The sequence below is a fragment of the Phaethon lepturus genome, unplaced genomic scaffold (genome assembly GCF_000687285.1).
Source record: "Phaethon lepturus isolate BGI_N335 unplaced genomic scaffold, ASM68728v1 scaffold18742, whole genome shotgun sequence".
Taxonomy (NCBI): domain Eukaryota; kingdom Metazoa; phylum Chordata; class Aves; order Phaethontiformes; family Phaethontidae; genus Phaethon; species Phaethon lepturus.
The window spans coordinates 9,676-29,178 of record NW_010522843.1 but is presented as its reverse complement, the minus strand read 5'-3'; the positions used below and the strand labels follow the sequence as shown (position 1 = coordinate 29,178).

The 19,503-nt window shown below is 38.7% G+C and overlaps 1 protein-coding gene across 1 annotated transcript in view; it reads right to left on the bottom strand.

Annotated features, from left to right (window-relative positions):
- The window catches only part of LOC104616819 (chromosome unknown open reading frame, human C16orf45), a 30,820-nt gene extending 22,838 nt beyond the window's left edge, over positions 1-7,982 (bottom strand). Inside the window, exons 1-2 of the mRNA XM_010281960.1 lie at positions 7,889-7,982; positions 1,265-1,388 (exon numbers count right to left, since the gene is read on the bottom strand). Coding sequence (XP_010280262.1) covers positions 1,265-1,388; positions 7,889-7,982 — 218 coding nt within the window. The remainder of the gene's footprint in view (positions 1-1,264; positions 1,389-7,888) is intronic.
- Between the last annotated feature and the right edge of the window lie 11,521 nt (positions 7,983-19,503).

Sequence of the window (19,503 nt, the reverse complement as noted above, 5' to 3'; positions counted from 1 at the left end):
ACAAGCAGATGTTCACCATGGCGCTCATTCACTGGGACAGTTTCAGTGCTTTGTTTGATACAGAAAATGCTAAGAGAAGTACAGGGTTCAATTATGAGGCTTCTTCTGGATTAAATTTATGTACAAGCCAATAACCAAGTCGACTACCAGGAGCAGGTGTGACAAAACCTTTCTTGTTTACTTTATTTGTACCACTACAGCATTATTAAAGGTCACTGTCACTATTACCAGTCCCTATTTCCAAAGATGGCTAAGCAGTGATTCTGGGCTGAAGTCTTCTGGGATAATACTCAATGTCTGTGCTGTTTCAGGGTGAGATTTCAACTTCTGGCAGTGCAAGTCAGGACACTGAAATTAATCTCCAGGTGTAAGTGTTAAAGTACCAGTCCTATCTTTGTACTTTAAAGGGAGAAGAGAGCAAGTGAACTTTTTTCACGCTCCTATAGCTACACTTAATGCCAAAGATCTGGGTTCAGCAAGTGTTAGATCTACTGAGGTTCTTGGCCTGTCAGCAAAGGCATTAGTTTCTGACCTCAGGTACTCACGGACAGATGGAACTTCAAAATAGTACACTCCTTATTAATAAGTAAGTCCTGGTTTTCTAAATTCAGTGATTTAGAATTATAAACCTTATTGACTTCATCATCAAAACTGGATTAACATTCATTAACCTTCAGTGAGCCTCATATGCCTGACCCTTTTGACAGTTTTGAAAATCTCTCTTGGAGTATTGGTATTTAATTTGATACTTCAAAATGTGTTCTGTGTTCACAACATAATGGCTTCCACTTAACAAATGTCAAATCTTGGCTGCTATTAGTCCAGAACACAGTGTACTCTCTTGTGACATGAACTGTCTAAGACCACTAATGAAGTGAGGAATAAAGCCTGAATTAAAGCTCCAAATCCCCTACCTGTTGATATTTTCTTCAGACAAATATCCTTCCCACAAAGGATTGAAGTCAGGTATAAAAATATGCTCTGTAGACACGTACTTTGCTAAAGTTTCCTTTTGTGAGTAATAGATCCCTTTTATGTTTTCTGCAAATCATGCTGAATAAAAAAGGTGCTGAATAAAAAAGGTAATTTCCTTTGCAACTACAAAAATAATTTCCCAATGGCATTTTGCAAGCATTCACCTAACTGGGATGCTCTCTATCTTTCTTCCTTTTAAAATGTCAAGCAGATAAAAGTCTTCTAAATAGCATTCTTTCCTATTTTGATTAATTTTGCATAGTCTTTTCCCAGAAGTATTGATACTTACATAAACCTGAGTTCTGATTCTCTTCTGACTAAGACTTCCCGAAGTCTCTGGATCTTTGCCATCTCAAGCTCAATTTCCTCAGGCATCATTGTTGTTTCAGCCATTGAAATGATGTCAAGTTGATCTGTGTGTGAAAGCAGAGAAAATGAATTAAGTTAGTCACTGTCTTAATGGGAATTTTTAGGAATGTAAATTTAATCACAGAGCTATCTGACTATGGGGTAATTAATACGAGTAGTAAAGAATATTCTAGCTGAATACTACATTGACTGGTTTATTGTTTTGCTTATTACTTTCAATGTAACCATTTTGAAGTGAAAGAATCCCTAAGCCAAGCTGACAGACATTTTGTTAGTCACAATCTATCATACCTCTAAGGAATCCCAACCCTGTACGTAACTATAGCTACTGTTCCTTAATTGATATCACTACAAACTTTGAAAGAACAGCTGTAGACTGCTACAAAACTCACTCAAAGCAATTACTTGCAAGTCTGAAGAGTCCTATCTTGGCGCAAGTGCAGGCAATGTAAACTGATGAAGGTTTCCCATCTTTAATTCTTATAACTCTTCATGCCATTCCACCATCTCAGCTTGACTCACAGCTAAAGCCCAGACCTACTAGAGAGGAGCTAAGGATGTGATTAGAAATGACATGGGGCCTAGTCCTTTGAGGGGCTGAGTGTTCCTCACTAGGGCATTGAAATCAGTTGAGGAGACAAACAGCACTTTGTAATAATTACTTGGCAACTGGTAAGCGAGGGTCCTTCTATGATTATTTCTCTATAATTGATGTATTACGTCTTCTAATCCAGAGGGCTATGAACCGTGTTCATTGAAGGTAGAAGGAACCAATTTATAGAAGGTGGATTCATGAAGGAGCAATGTGGCCACTGGAAAACCTTATTGCAATGGTTCCCCATACTTGGCCTTAATTTTTAACAAGAATTTAAGAGACTAAAAAATAGAGTGCCTGCATGTTTTGGTACCCAAGTGTACATATATTCCTGAAAACAGGCCTGTTTCAGCTGTATTGGTTTAAGAAAGGAAAATGGTGAGGTCAAAATGTACTCAGCATGATTATGCAGAAAACAGGAGACAAAAAGCATCAGAAAAAAGCTGTTTGATTAATTAAGAGACAAATTCTGAAGTCACTCATGACAGACTAAGCACAAACACTTAACAAGAATTTCTGACAGAAACTTGGAGTAGGAATGAAACTACAAAATCTCAACACAGCCCCTGCATGAGCTTAATTCACAAAGACCAGTTCTCCCAAAACAGAAGCAAAGTAAATACATTTTCTTTATATCCTATAGAATTTATTTTGTTTGTATATTGAAAAAAAATTCTTTATATATAAAAATATGTAACAGCTATTTTTTTAAAGTTATTCTGCTAATATTGTCTGCAAATTTTGGCTTCACTTCATAATGAAGAAAGCGGGCAAATAAAAATTAAAAATCACTTTTTTCCTCAAGATAACAGCATCTTGAGGAAAAAAGTGACACACGTTGAAATGTCTCTCATGAGAGAACAACCATTTCTCATTACTTGTTTTTAAAACTCATATTGCAAAACTGGTTAGTAAAGTAAGGCTACCTTGTGTGTCTGAACACACAACTGCTGCCTGTAGAAGGTAGATTTTCCTATCAGAAATCATTGTTGTTAGGGTATATTTAGTTGAGGTGTAGCCTAGATGTCCTAAGACGTGTTGTTCCAGCTCTGTCAGCAATGGCTAGCTTCATAGTGCAAAGCACATGAGTCTCTTGAAATCCCATACACTAACTTAGATGTTGAAATAGAACCTAAAAACCTTGGAAATTTCAGATGTATTTGAGGAAGGCTGAACACCACTGAAAATACCTTAGGGACTGTATCCTGTCCCACCTTTTCCCTCCCCTCACACCCTTATCTGGGTGTGTGGGAATGAGGAACCACAGCAGTCTTGGACTTAGTAGCAGAGTACCTAACATGCTGTGCTATCAGTAACAGATGGGTAGAATTATAATTCAATATTCACCAGATGTTTATCAGACATCAGTCAAAAGAAACTAGAACAAAGATTCTGTGAGTATAGTTTTGCCTCTTGTTGCTTTTCAGGGTTGTGGAGTTATTTTAACTGCCTGCAGCATGATTGGCTTTGGTGCAAATTTATTTTCCAAAAAATATTAAGCAGGAGATAGAAAGTTACTCTGATGCTACCATGAATTAAAGCCAATAATATTGGTAATTAGAAAGATAAGCCACAAATATATTACACACACATACATATTTTAAAATCAGTTCTCAAGAGCTCAGAAAACAGAAAAAAAAAAGTAACTATCTTATTTCCACTCTCCAACTCTAGCTGTAAATGCCCCAGTGTTACCCCCTGGATCAGATCAGCTATCAATACTGTGACTTCAGTAATTCAGGAGGGGAATCATGAACAAGCCTTATGCCCTGAGTATGTGCTTGAAGCCGACACAAGAATTAGTGTGACAAGCAGCGGTCTAGTCTGACCTCTTGCAGAACTGTCACAGATCCTCCTTCGCATCCCACTCAATGTGTGCTTGAACCAGAGAAAATATTTTTGAAAGCTATCAAAAATTATGTAATGTCTTCAAAAGAATCCAAAATGTAAGCAAGGCACCACAAGCTTGAAAGTGGAGGGAAATAAATATAGAAACCATCAGATAATAGTTCACAACTTGTCTGCAAACTTAGAGATGTAGCTACAATAATACAGAGATATAAGAAGTGGTTTAGTTTACCTTCATAGCAGTACATGTGCTGTGAACATACTGAAAGGTAATTAACTCTCATGGTGGAAAGAGGATTGGCAAGAGCTGGATTAAGGGAACTTTGAGAAGAAAAAACAGACCGGGCAGTTGAAATGGGAAGAAATTTGAAGGTGAGGATATAGAGAACTGAGTATGGAAACACTGGAAAGTGTGAAAACTCACTGGAAGAGATTAAGAACCAGTTCTAGAGGAGTAGGCGTGGTCTTCCAAGGAGAAGAAACTGAGGTCAGTCCACACTTTATGCATGTTCACCTGTGCAATGTTAAAGATCAGTGTCATTTTTGCATCGAATCTCCAGCTTTTCTAACACTCCCTTCCTAGCAGGTAAAGATTAAGTGAGCTCCTTTGACAGCTGCCAATTCCCTTTATATAGGTGAGTGCATAGGTCTCATAAATCCAACACAGCTGCAGTATACGACTCACTGTGGCCCCCTCTGAAAAGTAGGTATTTTTAAGGCAGGTTTTGAGGGGAAAAGGCACAGTTAGAATACCGTATTTCCCCCAAATCCTGAAATAGTAGAGCACAGGTGTGAGGACATTCTGGAAAAACAAGCTTCTGAAGAGGCCATAGGTCAGGTTTCCCACCTCACACCTTCACCACTGTGTTCCTCACAAATCACCAACCTGTTCGTGTCTAAATTTCTCTTCTAATATTGTGGATAACTGTTTGGCCTAACTGGCAGCAGCTATGCTGAAAGATAATTAATTATTTTTCATAAAATGGTTTAAGCTCCTGAGATGTAAACCACTGGGGAAAGAATATGTTAACATTATTAAGCTTTTGAGTAAAGCTCTAGCTCTGTCCCAGTGGTGAATGACACCTTTAGTGCGTTGAGACATGGTTCTGAACAGCTTCACACAGAACTCTCTTACTCTTTTATAAAAGAAAGAAGAAATGTTTCATTTTATTTAAAGCAGGCATGCATTAGTGAATGATTTTTTAGCATATATTGTTATTAAGCTCTGTTTCTGGTAATGAGCTAAAATTCATAAAGCAAAAGTGGAGACAACACTGAGATTAGTCACAGCCAGTGACAGGATGAAACTATTTTGTCAGCTCTACAATCTCCAGGTTAATTTTCAGTGACAAAGAAACAAGTCAAATATTATTACTGTATGCACAAAAATATATTAGCTTGAAAATAATTACTATATAGAAATAAAATTATCAAGCTATAACATATAATGAGAGGGACTGAAGAGGTAAACCTGAAGCTATTTATGCATATTTTTGCTTCAATTTAAATGCAGACTGGTATAGTTAAACTGGGTATTAACTTAATGATCACATTTCATCCTCAGTGTGCCAGCCAGAAATGGAACATTAGCCACCTGTGATGAAAAGCAACAAAAAAAATAAAATGCCTATTAAGTCAGTAAGTGCAAAAAAACTTTATAAGAAGCCTGAAGTGATACAATGAGAAATGGGAGAATGCATTACACCTGTTGTCAATAATTTCAGACAAATTGGCAAGGAATGCTGTAAGGAAAAAGTAATTATCAGAAAAAATCCTGCTGCTGTCAATTGATGCAAGCATACTGTTCACTGAGAAGCTCGTTGTGCTCTGCAGTCATTAGCTGGTGTAATTCTAATTTGGGGTTTTGTTATCATCTTTGTAAAAGACAGAGGCATGGAGAACGTGAGGTGTATTGATAACACAAAGGGTCCCAAACTTATGCTGTAGGAACCCCAAACTATGTCATTGTTATTCTGGTGGTATCCACGTATGAAGAGCAATCAGACCTGTACTCCATGAACACCTAAAGCAGCATGCAGGCAACTGGCAGTCTAGAGGCAGTAAGAGCTGGTTGTTGAGTTGCTTATGGATACACAGCAAGTCTGTGGCAGAGCCAGTACAAGGTCTGCTGCATCACAGTGCCTCTTCAGGACATTGTTCATCTTTTTTCTTGCTTGTGAATCTGTTGCTGTTGGGAACTATCAGTCACTCATCCTTGAAGAGTTATCTCAGTCATTTAGCAACAGAAGAGCTCCAGCACAGGTAAGGGTAATAGCCCAGCTACTCTGCCACTTTTTTCTTCATCTTTGACATGGATGAACCATCTTAAATGAGCCTCTGTGTTTGTTCAGTCCATGACTGTTGAGAGCTCTTTAAAGAACTACAGTACAAATCAGCTGCATGGCTTCTCTAATGTGAGCACTACTCAGCAAAAATCTGGCTGCTCAGCCCACTCAATTACAGTGCTTCAGTTGAAAATTATGTTAAACCATTGTTGTCCTGGGTTGGATTTAAACTGAGCAATTTGAGGCCTATTTCCACTCCCTTAAGTTGTCCAATAATAAGATAATCCTTGTTAAAATACTGTTAATGGCTAAGTTTTATTCCAGATCTGGGTCAGTGCCTTTGGGGCTTTCTCAAGAATTCAGTGAGGTTCTCAAACTAATCCTTCTTCAATGAAGTATACTAAATGCTAATGGAGCACAGTGCCGCAAGTCCACTCTTAATGCTGTTTCAAGTATCAAAATCAAGACTTTCAAGACCACTATTAGTTGATGAGCCAAAGCAGAAGTGAGCAGGAGACACAGGTTAGAGACAGATGAAGAGAGAACCAGATGGTGCAACTTAAAAACAGAACTCTTGGTGGAAACTGAAATTCATAGTTGCATAATGCAGAAAAATAAACTGTTATAGTAAAAAATATTCCAGATAAAAATGTTCATGTGTAAAGAATCAGATGATTCCTGTAGTTTGTCACTAGCTTGTCACCTGGAGGCAGGCCTTTTACTATACTTTTTACTGTTGCTTCAAATGTATTCAGAGGCCCAGAGTTTTTGGGGTTTTCTTCTCTTTGATTTAACCCATCTGGAGCAGGATACAGTGGCCAATAACTAACCTGTGCAGAAAAAAACCCTACATCTAACTGCTTATGCCTTATCTAGCCTGCTGCAGCATTCTATGACTGTGAATCCTAACAATGATTAAATTTGGCACGTGGAATGGTATTTATTCAATGTTTTATGCTGGAATTACCATAGAAATATGGCTAACAGCTAAACACAATACAAACAGCTGCAATATATTTTGTTCCTGGCTTCTTTAACAGGCAGGCAACATTGTGCAACTTAAAATGGGGGACTGGGGGAAGGTGGCATAGGGATAGTACCGGGGTAGAAGTGACCTGACTGTCATAGTGTTGAGCACATCCCACCACTCCGGCTAGTTTGACTGCCTGGGCTCAGGGTTAGTTTGGACATGGTGCAGCTGTCTGGCATTTTGGACATGGTGCAGGTGTCTGGCTTTGAGAGGCCTCAGCAGAGGCTTCCCCTTTTCTTCCCCCTCCTTTTGATCAGAAGCAGATTTCAGGCTGAGGCTCTGACCCTTGGCCCTTGCTCTGCCCCCTGCCCTGGGGACCCGGACTTGACTTCCCACTTGTCCTTGGGCCTGCCTTCTACTAGGGATTTTCCTGGAGATCTGGACTGTGACTGACCCTGGTGGTTGTCACCAGACCTGCTCTGCTTTCCTTGCTCGGGTACTATTGGGCTGCACCCGTGCCAGTGAGGACACTGTCCCTGCCCCTGCCTGCCTTGTTATGACTCTCAGCACAGAACTTGCCGACCCTTTTGGAGCTTCTTGCGCACCGATCCTTCACCTACAGTTATTAATGGAAGTACTCCTCATGACTGCAGTGAACCTCGGACAAAGGCTCACTTCACCAGGGTTTCCCTTTCTTACTTTTGATGATTTCTGGAGAAATTCCAAAGGAATCTGCATATATAAATATAGACTGTGGGAACTAGTACCACATCACTGGACATCTGTTTCAAACAGCAGTGCATAGGCACATTACCTGCTTCTAAGTGCATTACATAAGCTCAGTGCTTCTCATTCTCTCTTTCCATGAACAATGTTTTAAATATTTTTGTACTGCCTGTGAGTCCCAATGCCTCTGAGATAGAGGCCGCTCTACATGCATCCCAGGAATCAGTCCTCATCTTGCTGCAGAGTACAGTCCACAGTCCATTTCAGCGGATTATTTAAAAAAATGCTATATTCTTCCTCAAGGCAAACTCTTCCCTCTGCTTTTCAACCGGCCCTCCTGTTTCATCTCTTGCACTGCGAACAGACTGGTGATGACAGCCAATTTAGTAGAAGTTGGAATCATGCTGCTGCTTGTATCAGGCCTCAGTAACCAGCCAATAGGCTACACTGAGGCAACAGGAGCGCACACACCTGACAAGTTTTAACACTGTGGAAAAACTAATCTCTAAAGGCAATAGTAGGGTGCAGAGGCTATTACTGGAGGAGAAAAAAAATAACGTTCTACTCCCCTTAGACGTGCTCTGGTTCTCAGAATCACTTTGCTCCCACTGCCATCAATAGCACTGAATACTGCAGATGACACAGCTGAATTTTGCTTCTAGCAGGAAGCTGAAATTTTTTTCTTCTCTACTATGCCTGTTACAGCTTTTGAATCCCTATTAATACTTCTCCATGGGTTGTGCAACACATTTATTTTGGAATCGCTGGCATGTACAACCAAGAGCTGGCACAAATTGAGCACATATCCTTCCCAGGTGGCTAGATGTGCTTTGTCCCTGCAAGTAATGGCGGCCAGAAACTTTCTGACAAACTGAATCTGCTAGAAAATGCCAGAGAAGTGGCATTCAGAGTATGTGGGGGCTAACATCTTGGATTCAGTACATTTACTATGAAGTCAAAAGGAATGCCTCTGTGCAAAGAGCCTGATTTCCTATCAGTGCATGAAGATCCAGAGCAGCCTTGCAGTTCTGGAGATGTTAAATTCTCCATAAAACCCTGGAAGCAGAAGTTTCAACTGCAGTGCAGCTCCCAAGTCACAGGAGGTAATCCTGGAGCCCTGAAAAACTAGCTTAAGCTAGGCATCAAAGCTTACAATATTTTTGCCAGACAGCAGTGCACACAGAAATCCCAAAGCTCTTTTTTCACATATTCCATGTCTTGGGGTAAACCTCTGGACTGGTTGATTCCCCTTACAGCTTCACTTTGCAACAGGCAGCAGTGAAATCTGGCAGCTCTACGGAACCCCTTTGGCAGGAAGGAACCAGAGATGCATACTGCAAGCTGATTAAATGCCAGGATCTCGGGGAATGTCACAGTCACCAAATACCCCTGCTCCTTAACAGTCATTTGGGGAAGGAGAAAAAGATGATGGGGGATTTTTATGACTCACGGGGAACTGTGGTGCATCCATGCTTCCATTAAACCTGAAATACAAAGTACTGGCCACCTCAGCTCTGTACTGTGCTGCGCAAAGATGACATGACATGTTCTGAGATGAACTGCTAGACTAAAGCAATACCTTCACATCTGCCATCCATTCAGCAGTCAAGAGATCAGAATTTCATGTCTGTGGAGAGAGACTCTGGTACAACCTGTAGAGAAGCACGACAACTCTCTGAGATGATCAAAATGAATTATTACACATTTAAACTGGCCATTTGTGGGAGGAGGGGAAATCTTGCCTTCATAATAATGGTTAGAATCACTGGGAAAAGCACTTGTTGCAGCATCAGCTGCAGTGAAAAAAATTTTATTTTGCAACTTGGGAGAGAATAAAAAATACATTCCCTGAGAATGACGGCTACTTTTGCACAGATTGCTTATGGAAATGTAATTTTTTAAAAATAAAAATTAAAATCTTCTCATATTAACAGCATTAGTAAAGACTAGGAAAGACATGAGCAACCTAAAAAGACACATTTATTATATGGCAAATACACCAATTCTGGAAGGGTTTGTTTCAAATTTGTCGAATTAATTTGTTGAATTGATTTGCTGAATTAATTTGTCAAATTAATCAACCTTTGGAAGAAGTCATATATGGATTATTTCTTTTGCCCTACTCATCTGCCGCGTCTCATTCAGTATTTGACCACCTCTCAGTCTTGTTTAGTATTCAACATTGAACATCAAAGATGATCTGTTTCTGTAATATATGAAATTACTCCTTCCTGTTTTCTAATAATAGGCTACTATGACTTATAATGAGTATGTGCAGTTTTATGCATATCTTGAATCTGGTTTATGTATTTTCTGCCATCTTTGAATAGTCTGATCAGCATTCACTAAACACATATAAATAACTTCAAAATTATAAACAAAACAAAACTTGGAGTTTTCTTTTATGTGGAAATCTTAGCAGTAAGCCCTACACAGTATAAACTTTGTTGGGGAAAAAGCAGCCAGGCTGAGGGGACAGGAAAGTGTGAACTTGTCTTGTGGAGATGATTAGCTCCGGAGTTCCCTTCTTCTAATCCAAGGCTCACTGAAGTCAACAGAAGTCTTTTACCTCAGCACATTTTTTTCCCTTTTTTTTCCATGTGTCATATGTAACTTTTCCTTCCAGGCATGCAGCTATTTTTGCCTTTGAAGGAGAAGAATAAGTTTGAAAAAGTCTTGGAAGTTCAGGCTTGGCTTTTCAGAAATCTGTAGGTATTCTCTAAAACTGACTAACAACCTGATCAATTTTGTGGAGCTGGGCTGTGATATGTAAGCCTTTGGTCAATGCTGAAGGAAGAAAGAATGCAGAAAAAAGCAAAACAGTAAGACAGAACTGACATTCATAATTCTGTTGAGTTTAACAGAATTTGAATGAGTCTCTGAAACATCAGATGCTAACAAAAAGACCCTGTTGCTAAAAAGCACCAGAAATTATTCTATTCTGTTTGACATATCATTTCCTTCCAAGGTGTATTAAATCATCTGAAGTGACTGGAGATCGCTCTGTTCAAAGAGTCAGCTGTGGTCTGAGTACAACAGCACAATTATAATACCGGAGTTTATTTTGTCCAGGTCATGAATACTTTTTTTTTTTTTAAATTACCACAGTTAGATTTACAGTCTAGACATAGTACAACCTGAGTTTCCACTTCAAAAGTGTCTCACACAGTCCACCACATGACCCCATTTTAAAATTAGGTAAGCTGAGAATATAAAAAGCACTGTGTGCAATTGTCCATTGCACTTCCAGAATCACTGCCCTGTGTTCCAGATCTAAAAGCCTCTTGTTATAAAAAGATTCTTTTAGTTGCTTATCCTGTACATTCTTGATCTTATCTTCAAGCTTTGACCTTTTATTTTGCATTATTTACCTTTGCAAAAAGCCTGTTGGCAGCAGTCTATTCTTTTCCATTTCAAGCTTTTGTACACTGTGGTCTCACTGAGATTTTTCTTGAAATATAAATGCCAGATTCACAGTGTTGAATATTAACTCCTTCCCTAACTCTCAAAGTCCTTTTGGTTTCTATGGTGTCACACTCAAAGTATGACACACAATGACTCCTTTCATGTTTCTGATGTTAAGAAAATGCCTCTACCTGCCCAGTGCCCAAATGAGAGTCCTGGTTGCTTTGCATCTTTTATGCTGTACTTCTGTAGATCAAGTAATATTGCACTAAAGAAAGGCTGGTTTAAAAACTGGATCTGAAAGAGATCCTGCTTTGAGTTTTCTAATTCAACTACATATTCCCAAGCAGAAGTAGACATTCAGGAAGTAAAAGTGATTGCTAAATAAGGATGGTCTTCAGTACTTCGCTAACTAGAAGTTTTATGGTTAAATGATGGTTCCAGCGTTCTAATTTAGGGACCATTTTCTGCCCTTATTCCCTATTTAAAAGATATATATCAGCACAAGTCTATAACTATAAGATCTATTCAGATCTCGCTTCTCAAAAAAAGCATCACTTAAATTGTCTTGTTTGTTATCCTGAGAAATTTATAAGCAGTAATTATTCTTGGCTTTGTCTTTTGTCAATTTATGACAGTTCCAATTTCCTAAGAGGGTAATTATGCAACCCTTTAATCTTGCACTTCCCATGGGAAAAAGATCTCTCTAGTCTTAAGAAGCTGCTCAGTGCACATAAGACTTCATTTTGGTTGTAATGATATCCTGAAAAAACAGCTCATCTCTCAATAGTTGTTCATCCTTCTCTGACAATGAAGACCCTGTGAATCTGCACCAGTCTGGAGTTCCTGTAGAAATCTAACATGATGCATAGGACTTAATGTGATATACAGACTTAATGTATCTTAAAATCTATACTGCCATCCTGTATTTGGATGATAAACTTCATTTGTTCTATCTTGCACTTAAGCTTTCAGGTTTTAGCATTCTCCTGACTTTCAATGCTGTCAAAACTGTAGAACTCATTTACTTATGAAGATGGAGATTTTGATTAGCTAAGAGGAAATCATCAAGGACAGGAGAAAGGATTATGTTAAATGATAATGGCTGGTGTAAAATTAAGTAAAGGAGAAGAATAAGCTTAGACTAGAAACTAGTAACTATCAACAGTAATAACATTCTGAAGCAGTCTTTCAAGTAGGATGTTGGAGGAAAGGAACCTAACCTGTTTTAAACTAAGATCAGAACATACAGATCTTTAAAGAGTCTGGCCTCACTTTGTGGGGCAAAAAAACCCAGACCAGTCCTATCAATAAGCTCAGGTATTGTATGATTGTCTGCAGTTGCAGGAGGGGGGACGCAGGAAGTAGAAAAGATTAATTTGACAATTATCTGTGCCTTTAAGGTAAGATTTGAGGTCCAGTGTCCTCTGCAGTCAAACATTGCCCACACAGAGATTGCAGCCTCTTTCTCCATGTATGAAGTCATAAGGATCCATCCCGTCAAATGAAACTATCACTTCAAGATCACGCACCACCTCTGCTTTCATATTCTTCTATCTGGATCTAAGGGTGTTTGCTTATGCAAGGAACTGACTCAGCACATTAGGACAATTTGCTACCTAATTATCTGTAACTAGAATAATTTATTTTCTAGCTGTAAATCTGTATACGATTTGTTGCTGGTTTATAGCACTATCATTATGATTTACATGTAGTTTTTTTCTATTCCTGAGAGTTCTATTAGCTTTCTCTATTTTGCTATGATGTCTTTGATCTGTGACTCACAATACCCTGGATACTCCCCTAAATAGTCAATTTTAGGGGGAGAGGGAGGACTTTTCCTCAGTAGTACCCCCTCTGGCAGCAGTTGAAAAGCTAATACAAACCATATTTACAGATCAGGAAACAGAATTTCAGCACTCAGAGCAATAAATGCCTAAGGAGTCAGAACTTAATATTGAACTAAATGTTTCTTTGAAAATACAAGATAAATATAACTTTCTATGACAGTCTTCCCATAAACAATGAAATAAAACCCCCAGGCCTCATTTGATTGTGCCATAATATTAAGCAAAAAATACAGATTTTTTTTTTAACGTGACTGAAATTTGCAGGAAGTGCTTCTGATGTAAATAAATTCAGGGTATGCAGAAGTATATCCACTAACATAAATTACCCTAACAACTCACAGACTGGGTCTTGAAAACCCTTAGGGGCTTTGACACTCCAGTTATAGGGCTCAACCTTGCTACTTTGAAGTTCATTCCAAGACTCTGTCCAGGCAATTTGCATGCCCCAGCCAATTGCCGTCACAGTCAGTGATAACAAGGTTGCACACATCTCTTCGGCCTGTTAGAGGGCAAATGCATAAAAATGAGGAAAACAGAATCATTAAAAAAGCAAAGGGAGTCTGGAATTAATGTCCTTTTATAAAATCCTTTTTAAACTCAAGTCGCATTGAATTAAGAAACCCTGGAGACATTATTCGTGGATTCACATGTGATTCTCCACAGCTGAGACTGAAGCCTCTGTTTTAATATAAATTGCATCTCTGAGTTGAGACAGTTTTCAAATATCCAGATTCTAAATTTGGCATGTTTAACTTCTTTTTCCTTATGGTGGCTGTGATAAGGTCACTACAGCTCACGCCTTCAGATGCAAGCTGGTCTGCAAGGGACTGCTCAGTAGCCAGCTTAGTATCATCTCAGTACAGTTCCTATCACACATCAGACATAAAAATATAGCAACACAAAGTGTATTTAGTGGTGTCTTGGATATACTGATGGAGTGCAAAAAGAACTTGCTCACATACAGAAATTTTTCAGAGCAATTACAGCACACTGGAAGGGTATCATCGTGATTGGTGTGACCATTTCAGGCTTCAATTTCCAGCATCCCCAGTGCCTAAACTGAGCCACAAACTATTTTCAAGACTAGTACAGTCCATTTGCAAAATAGCCTGTGGAATCTCATCCAGCCATTTTGGTTGTGTATAAAGAAGGATTAAGTGGTTTTGAGTGGGATTTAAAGAAGAGCTGTCCATATAATTAGGTCTGCAGAGAATTATGACATACTTAACAAAGTACTGTAATTGAATTGTGCAAGAACATTTTCCAGACTTCCTACTGTTATTTCCAATTTTAAATAAACTCTACTTTGGGTATCAGTACCACATTCCTTGTTGCCAGATGCTCTGACAACAGGATTTTTCACACATTTGGCTGGTGGCTTTAGGTGAGGTGTGAATGCAATTTCCCCCAGACCACACTACATGTCAGTCTGAAAATAAGCAACCTAATTTGTCTTGCTGTAACTGAAATAATAGAGTGGCATTTTTCCACCTCTTACTAGGAGATGTACCATCATGTTTTTCATATCAGTGATTCTCCTATTGACCTAAGCTGACAGAAGGGTGCCCTCAATATCCCAGTAGGTCTAAAACCAGAAGCTTCTCCTGATACTCTGTTCTTCTGGTTTCTCTCCCTTCTCCCCCCATTACACAAATAAATAAATAAGTAAGTCTTTGCAGATGAGACAAATTAGCTGATCTTGCATGATACTGTTTCAGCACTCAAGTAAGTGCTGCCTGCAGAAACCCCAGCAATTTAGCTCATTTGTTTGTAACAAGTCATTACTCCTGTCCAGCCTGCCTCAGCCTGACCTGGATTTTGTGAGGAGTGGCAGGCAGCTTTGGTGCAGAGGTTGGTGTTCTCCAAGCTTGAGAACAGGGGCACCAGCCAAGGGGCTCTGCATCCAGCTGCACTCTCTGCTTCCTCCTGGCTCAAGAGAAGGTGTGTAGTAAATTGCTGTACATCTTCCCATTTCAACTTGCACTTGCGAAATCTTTCCAGCAGCCAAGAAGCGGAACAGAGTACTGGCCATGCCAGTTCCTCACCACTCCCCACCTGCCTGTTTTAGGGAAGATATAGGCCCCTAATTTGCTGTGCTTTATTCATAAGCAGCTTAGACCCAAGATTTGAGCAGCTTTCGGATGGAAAGGGAGCGGCTTACTTTCTAGAACAAACAGCTGTTTCTTATCACAGTTACTGCTATATCACATATCACAGCCTTAGAGAAGATTTTCTTAATTATATACCCTTCCTGGGAATGTGTCCCATTTAAAATGCTGCCCAGAGAAATTCTCAATAACAAGGTAGTATGTGACCTCATCCCCTTACACCGGGAAATGTAAGAGAATTCTCCCTGTTTTGCAAAAATCAATGTGTGTGATACAAATACTTGCTGCAAAGTTAGAGGTCTCTTACATGAGAAGCCAGCCTTCTTATGAGGAAGGTCTTAGAAAAACTTAACTGTTTTTTTTCACCTGAGTCCAGAATCTGATCTCAGTATATCTCCACATTACAAAGCTTGAGGCCTAGGTCTTTGACATATGCTGAACAAACACATCTCTGGGAATCAGCCACCACAAAACCAACAGACGAGCCTCACTGTGTTTCTTAAATAGAAATTCCCTATATGAATTAAACATAAGCTCAAAAAGAGCTAGAAACAGATTTGTCATTCTGTAAAATATTGGGATGCCACCAACATGAAATTTATTGTTTTTAAAAATGAATTAAGCTAAATTGCTTCCTTTTTTCTTCCTCTTTCCCCCTCAGGTAATCTTTCCTATTCAATTCTTTGGCTTTACAATGAGATTTTCCTATTTCATTAGGTGTTTATATCTCCCCTGTTGCAACCAGCAAAGAAAATAATATTGAATCTATTCAGGAAGTGTTATCAGATGGACCGAATAGACAAAACACACAATATAACCTATCTCAGTTCATATGTGTTGCTATTAGCAGACTAATAATACATCTTACAGAAGTGTGTCTTGAGTAAATTCTACAGGATTAAGTAATGAATTTACCTTTTGTTTACAAAATCTCATTTTTAATGGGAAATTATTTGTAAGACAAAAAGGGTAAGTTCCTTTTATTTATTTTCTTAGAAGTCACTATGCAAAGTTAATCATCTCCTGGATTAAGTCTTTGGTAATGAGTCTCATTTTTACTGACCTTTCTTCTGAATTGATTATCTCTGACCTAATTTGTGTTGGTGGAGACTGGGGTATAAACTAATACTCAAGTATTGCTGTAAACAGTTCATGCTATCTTATTTGCATCTGTTTCCACAATTTTCAGCTCATTTGCAATATTGATCCATTTAGAAAGATACAGATCTCAAAATTACCATCTTGCCATGCTGCCTGTTTCTTTATTTGACTCACCAGCAAACACCCATCTTATCGCAGTTAACATCTGATAAAGCCCTGGTTTTGCCCACAGAATTGTCATTGCTATCGAGTCTTCTTCCATAGCATACAGAAAGCTATCCCTAGTGTTTGCAGAAGTGCACTTTCCATAGTACCCAGAAGCTGATAAGAATTCTGATCATCTGTTCTAGCAGACGTAAAATAGTTTCTAGCTGGGATACTTTGCCTTTCTACCACTCCAGAATAAGGAAGCCTGAGGAAATTATTAAAAGGATATTCTATGAGAAGGGGTTCTGTTTCCTTCTCCTTGTATATTTTACTTCTGTGAAGGGCAGTGGATGGCCTCCTTTTAAATACACAGATGATCTGACTTCTAAGAAATGTCTTTTCTCCCTTGTGCAGAATGAATGAACGCATGCTACAATGCCAATGTTTTCTTTGGTGTAAATACCTGTATACATGGAGGACTCACAGAAGGAATTTTTTGTGCAACTCAGTGGTGTAACACCTTCCCAGCATGCAAATAGTTACATTAGATTTACTTGGTTATGACTAGCCACACAATACTAAAACAATGACATTAAGTGCTATGATTTTCCTCACTATAAGAAATTATTATGGAGGTATTTTTTATCCAGACCATTCTACATAAAAGGTAAACACAATAAAATTTCTTAACAATTACCAAGCAAAAAATTCACATCAGCAATTATGAAATCACTGCAACAAAATAAAACTGGAAAGATGCTTGAAAAAATGCTTTGCCTGGCTAAGGTTCCTGTTGGAACAGCTCTCGTACATGCTCTTTATCAGCCTGAAGTTTCAGCACCCTTGCATTTTACCTCTTCTATGAACTACACAAGCTCAGAGTGCTTTATAGGCATTAGGTGTGGTCTGTCCAGTCCTCAAATCACTGCAGTTTTGCATATGCAAACCCTAGAGTAGGAGTGCTGTTGTTTGAGTCACAGTTTTATTTTCTTTGAATGAACATACTTAGAAGATGAGACAGAGAGAGCTGCAGTAAAGAGAGGAGGAATCAAGGAGAGTAGATGAATTAAGCTCAGTCATTCATTCTAGCTCACCATGTCTGTATATCAAAGACAAGAACTGAATGTAGTGGAAAAATGTTGCTGGAGCCAGTACAAGAGCTCTGGCACCCATCTTCAGAACCCTACGGTAATATATGGAAATAATTTCATAAAATGTAGCCAAGCCTTGAAATAGGCCTTAATATTACCCTCCTCCCCCAATTATTGTCCTAGTACCACTGTTATATCTCTACTGAATACTTTGTTCACCGTATAAATACAGAAATAAAATGATCATGCTGGTGACTGACTGCCTCCAGGTACCTGAGTGCTTCTCACACCACAAGCACCAGTCCCTTTGTCCTCTCTCTAGTGCCTCAGAGACATAGAAAAAAAAATCCAGAAATCAAACTGCATCAGTTACCTATTTCCACAGGTCTGATCTGTGAAAACAGGGGCTATTTTTTCTAGTATCTCTCTGATTATCTTGAAGCTAGTGCAAAAGAGACAGGAGTTGCTAGTATCTATAGTACCTAGCTCTTGGTATCTGTTCTATAATGCCTTTACACCAGGGTACAGGACAGAGGTACAGGAGAACAGACTCTGACTGCTTAAAATAATATTTTATTTTTCAAAATAAATCTGTGTGAGATGAAAACTTCATTTACATTCAAATAAATCATGATGCTGACAATGTAGTTACTGTTAGTTTTTTGCATATTCCTTTCACCTTTTCCAGTCATGTTATGAATTGAAAATACAATCTTGTGCACTTTAAACAGCAGTTTATCCTTCAGAGAATGGGGAGAATATGCAGCTCTATGCAGCCTGGTGGGAAAGTTTGCACAGTGTATATGATCTGACAGCTGTTCCTATAAGAAAATGGATCCACAAAGAGACACAAAAAATGAGGGAAAATTGCCTTTGAAGGTCTGACCCAAAAGACCTCATTGTCGGTTTTATTCAGTGGCACTGGGTTAAACCTTTAGCTGCAAGAAGCTATTTTAGTCTGGCTCAGGAAGATTGCCAGGAGTCAGGAAGACTCAAGAAGGAGTTTCTGTGCCCAACACTGCCACAGCCCTGCATGAGATTCAGCACTATAAGAAGGCCGTAAATAGAAACTGGTACCTTCCCTAATGTGGAGCTCCCACTGACATCAATGCACATTCCCATCTGGAGCAAGACTGGGTTTAAGCCACTCTCCAAGGAAAGCAATTCATGCTTCATCAAGTCATCTTATGTGATGGAGAATTAAAAAGCAGTATTAAGAAACAGACATTACTTGTTCATTTACTTCTGTCTCATTTTGCTCAGTGGTCAAAGGAAACAGCTTGTGTTTTCCATTTTATTCCTCACTAGAGTCATATTCTGATCCTGTAACACTAACACAAAGCTTCAGCATTTAAGTTTCAAATGCTGTAACAGTGCCAGCTACAGCTAATGTTCAGGTTTTTAAAGCTTATTTAGTTTGCCATTTTTAAAAGACTTTTTCTATCTTCATTATTTTTTTTGTTTCAGAAAAAAAAAGTCAACAAAATATTCAGTGTCAAAAGTCTTGCAATGCTTCTTTAGGAATATATGGTTTTATGGTGTCTCCTATGAGCATGAATTAATAAAGAGCAGCATTCGCTGTGAGTGAAATAATAGTAAAATGGCCACTGATATTTCTAAATTTCACATCTTTATAATATTGTCCTTTGAAATTACCCAATTGCATACCACAAAGCTTGTTTCTCTCCCACCTCTGTGACACTGTGATGTGATTCTCTAATAACACAGTTTTCTAACAGTGCTTTAAACATCTTCCCAGTAACTGGTAGATAATTTTAGGCAACGTTAAAACCATTGAATAAATACTATAGACATATGAGTCCAACCCAGTAAAGGCCAAAGTGATACTGGTATGGAGAATCGCTTCAGACAGTAAAGAAATTGGTTCACATAACAGATTCCCACTCCAGCAAGTAATTAAAAATTGAGAAGATGCTCCTCAGAAGCCAAGAAAAAAGGTGTTTCACATTTCATAGGAGAAAAGACTAGTAATTTCCCAGGGGGATGAATGTTGCTATTGCTAAGGCCATGGG